Below are 3,475 nucleotides of genomic sequence, written 5' to 3' on the forward strand. Positions count from 1 at the left end.
AAGGCAATCAGGTTGGTCTGACATGATCTCCCCCTAATAAATCCATGCTGATTGCCCTGAGCATCATTTCTGATGCCGGCCCATCACAAATGTGCTCCTTGATGATCTTCTCAAAGAGTTTCCCCAGGATTGAGGTAAGACTGACGGGCCTATAGTTGCCCGGGTCCTCCCTCTTCCCCTTCTTGAAGATGGGGACCACATTTGCTACCTTCCAATCATCTGGCACCTGGCCCAAGCACCACAATTGCTCATAGAGCCTTGCCAGGGGCCCTGCAAAAACCCCAGCTAGCTCCCTCAACACCCTGGGGTGGAGAGCATCCGGACCCGCTGACTTGAACGCGTCCAGCCCCTCCAGAAGCTCTAATGACACTCGTGCAAAAAATGGTCATCTCCCTCCCCATCATTGTCCTGGCGAAAGTTTCTGCTGCGTCTAGGGAGGCGATGGCGGGAGCCAAACATGGGGCTGGGCAGTCGGACATTGTCGGGGTTGTCACGCGTCAGGCCCCAGACCAGACCTTGGGTCCCCATCCCCACGGTCCAGGGTGCTAACTCCGAGTCAGCCGTTCCCCTGAGAACTAACAGGGCATCATTCCTCAGCAAGCACGGGGCAGCTTGTGCAGGCTGAACGAGTATCACGCGGTATCACAGGAGCTCGGGGTGAAGAGCCAGGAGCTGCCTGAACCAGGAGCAAGTGCTGCTCCTCTCCCTCTTTGCTGATCCACATAACAAGCACATCCTCTGGGCAACAGGGACAGCCGTAGCATCTTTTTGCATGTGTGACAGCCACCAACCTGGAGCCAGGGTCCATGAGGAGCTGCTGCAACTTGAGCAAAAGCTGCCTAAATAGGGGCTGGCTGACAGGAGCAGGGGAGGGGAGGTGCGGTGATATCTTTGAGCTGGCCAGCGGGATCGTGTGGGGAGCGATGCCAGACAAGCGTACTGCCACGTGGTGCCCTTTCCGAGGTCTGGGACAGGAGCTAAATTCAGGTTTCACCCCATTGAAAGTGCTTGCTTAAAAGGAGAGGTGGGCAGGGACCCCATGGAGCCGAGGCAGGTTGTTATAAAGCCGCTACTATTGTCAAACCTGATGAAGCAAACGAATACGGCCAGTCTGAAGGGAGAGGAGAGGGCAGCGGAGGGAGCGGGAGAGTTGCAAGGAGCCATCGCCACGTTGGCTGCGTGAGGTCGGTGGCTCTGGGTCTCCCAGGAGGCTCATTCCTGGCTGTTCTCCGAAGGGACCGGGTGGGTTTCCCCGGAGGACGGCTGGGTGGCACTGCCAACAAGGTGGGCTGCAGCCGCCGCTGCGGTCAGGCCCGAGAGGGAGCCATGCCAGAGCGCTCCCCGCTCACCCAGCCCCATCTCATTGCAGAACGCCGCTCTTTTCTGGTGGAACCTGCACAGGAACGGAGACGGCAACGGAGACACGCTGCACGCCGGCTGTCCCGTCCTCGCCGGCGACAAGTGGGGTAAGAGGCTCTCCGCACACTGCCCGCTGGCCTTGGGGGTCTTTGGTGCCCTGGCATCATTCCCTATGGGGAGCAAAATCCTTGCCAGAAAGCACCGGGCCGTCCGGCCTCCCTGCCCAGGGGTGCAGCTATGGGCAGGAAGCGCAAATGCAGGCGAGTAAGGACTCTGCATCACGGATAACACCCTGCACCCTTATAGCGCCTGCTGTGCCGGGAGCTCCCAGCAGAACATAGGCAGGGGATAGTTTGGTCTCATTTTGCCCGGCTCTGAAATGCGGCCACCTCTGGGGTGGAGCGCAGCTGCTGTTTCTTTTGGGGAATGAAGGAGGCTGTTGCAGCCAACGGGAGCAGTCGGGAACATTTAGGAGGGCAGTGTAGTTCCCGGAGGTCGAGTCTGGCCGGGACCTCATTGTGGAAAGGGTCCCAGAGCCTCCATGGTCAGGGCCTTTGTTGTACGTCACACCTAGGAGCCCAAACCTCCAGCGGGACAGGGTACCCCTGGCAGCCCAGCAGGACTTAGGGGAGGATTGCCACGCATTGGGTCACCCACGCATGTCCCGGGGGTTGCCCATGCCAGCACGATGCCAGCAGAGCCCGTCCCGGCTGGTGAGCGCAGACAGGACTATGACACGAGGCCGTGCTGTGTTGAATGAGGTGAGGGGACCCCAGGGCTTCAAAGCCCTTCCCGAAGGAGGTGCAGGGGGAAGCCCACGTACTGACAGGTGATGGGGCGCCTTGTCTCAGTCGCAGAGGCCACACGAGCCCTGAGCAGAGGGCCACACTGCGGGTGCGGACTGCCGGGCACCTGCGTTGGCAGCACCTTGGTCTCGTGCCCTGACCTCCAGTGCTGAGAAGCAACTGGACATTTCCACTGACCAGTGTCCAGAGGGGCTGCCTGGCTTCATCTAATATCCTCTACAGGCAGCTTTAAACTCCACGTCAGGCTGCCCCGAGCCCAGGCGGTTTGCCACTGCCTGAATCCAGACGATCCACATGTTCCAGGTGTGCTGTCCCTCGCCCCGCTGCCTCGGTCCTGCACGGGAAAAAAGGCATCTCCTTATGCAGTCTCTACAGGACATGGCTGGTCCCAGCACTACTTCTCCTTCTCCTCCTCTTCCTCTTCCTTGCTTTTCTTTCTTTTATTTCTTCTCGTTCTTCTCTTCCCACATCCTGCCTGAGTGTTGATGACAGGTATTTAGCAGAATTCGCAGGTTTGTCCGAGTCGGACAGGGCCACAACCTGCGCGCTCCTGCTGTGGCCATTAGGGCAGTTGGAAGTTGGTCCCAAACCTGGGCTGAGAGTCAGGAGCTCCCCCCACTTCCAGCTCCCCCGTGACAGGGCAGGGCCCCGGTGGTCAAGCAGGTCGAAGAGGGCAGCCTGGGTGCTCTGCAAGGCACCTGTCATTGCCGGTCTCTGGGGGTGGGCGTTATTAGAAGCCCTGCTGTACAGACCGACAAGCAATTGTGCATGCCATTGCATTTGAACAAGGCCTCTGGCTGTGGGTGAGCGGTGCGGGGGTCAATACAGGCTGGCTCCTGCGGTAGTCCGTGGACAGCGTCGCAACAGCCCACCCCCACTGATCTCCACCTTGGCCCCTCACGTTTGACTCATGACAATGCCGCCTCATTGCTTTCACTTGTGTCTTGACTACGGAGACCAACAGAGCCGTTCTCCTGCTGCAGAGAGCTCGGAGAGCCCGCGACAGGTCGGGATGGCTTGGACGCTGTGGATTCCTGTTTGCAGGCTCTGTGTCTCTCTTGTGACTCGCACGGGTTTGCCCACCCCACTGTGCTAATGTTGTGCAGCACCCCTACAAGGAGCTTGCAGCACCCCAGGGTGCACTGTCACCCTGGCTGAATCATAGATTTCATAGACATTTGGGCTGGAAGGGACCGTGTGGCGGGTGCAGAGATCCCACCTCAGGAACACAGCTGGGTATTCATATCCCTCCGCTGTTTCCACCACGTGAGGCGGGCCAGTAGGGGGTGCTCCTGTGTTGAGCCACCCAC

The 3,475-nt window shown here is 59.3% G+C and overlaps 1 protein-coding gene across 1 annotated transcript in view; it reads left to right on the plus strand.

Annotated features, from left to right (window-relative positions):
* The window catches only part of P4HA3 (prolyl 4-hydroxylase subunit alpha 3), a 48,094-nt gene that overhangs the window by 35,246 nt on the left and 9,373 nt on the right, over positions 1-3,475 (plus strand). Inside the window, exon 12 of the mRNA XM_019517726.1 lies at positions 1,370-1,466. Within this exon, the coding sequence (XP_019373271.1) occupies positions 1,370-1,466 (97 nt within the window). The remainder of the gene's footprint in view (positions 1-1,369; positions 1,467-3,475) is intronic.

Source organism: Gavialis gangeticus, unplaced genomic scaffold (genome assembly GCF_001723915.1).
Source record: "Gavialis gangeticus isolate Ggan-Ray unplaced genomic scaffold, GavGan_comp1, whole genome shotgun sequence".
Lineage (NCBI taxonomy): Eukaryota > Metazoa > Chordata > Crocodylia > Gavialidae > Gavialis > Gavialis gangeticus.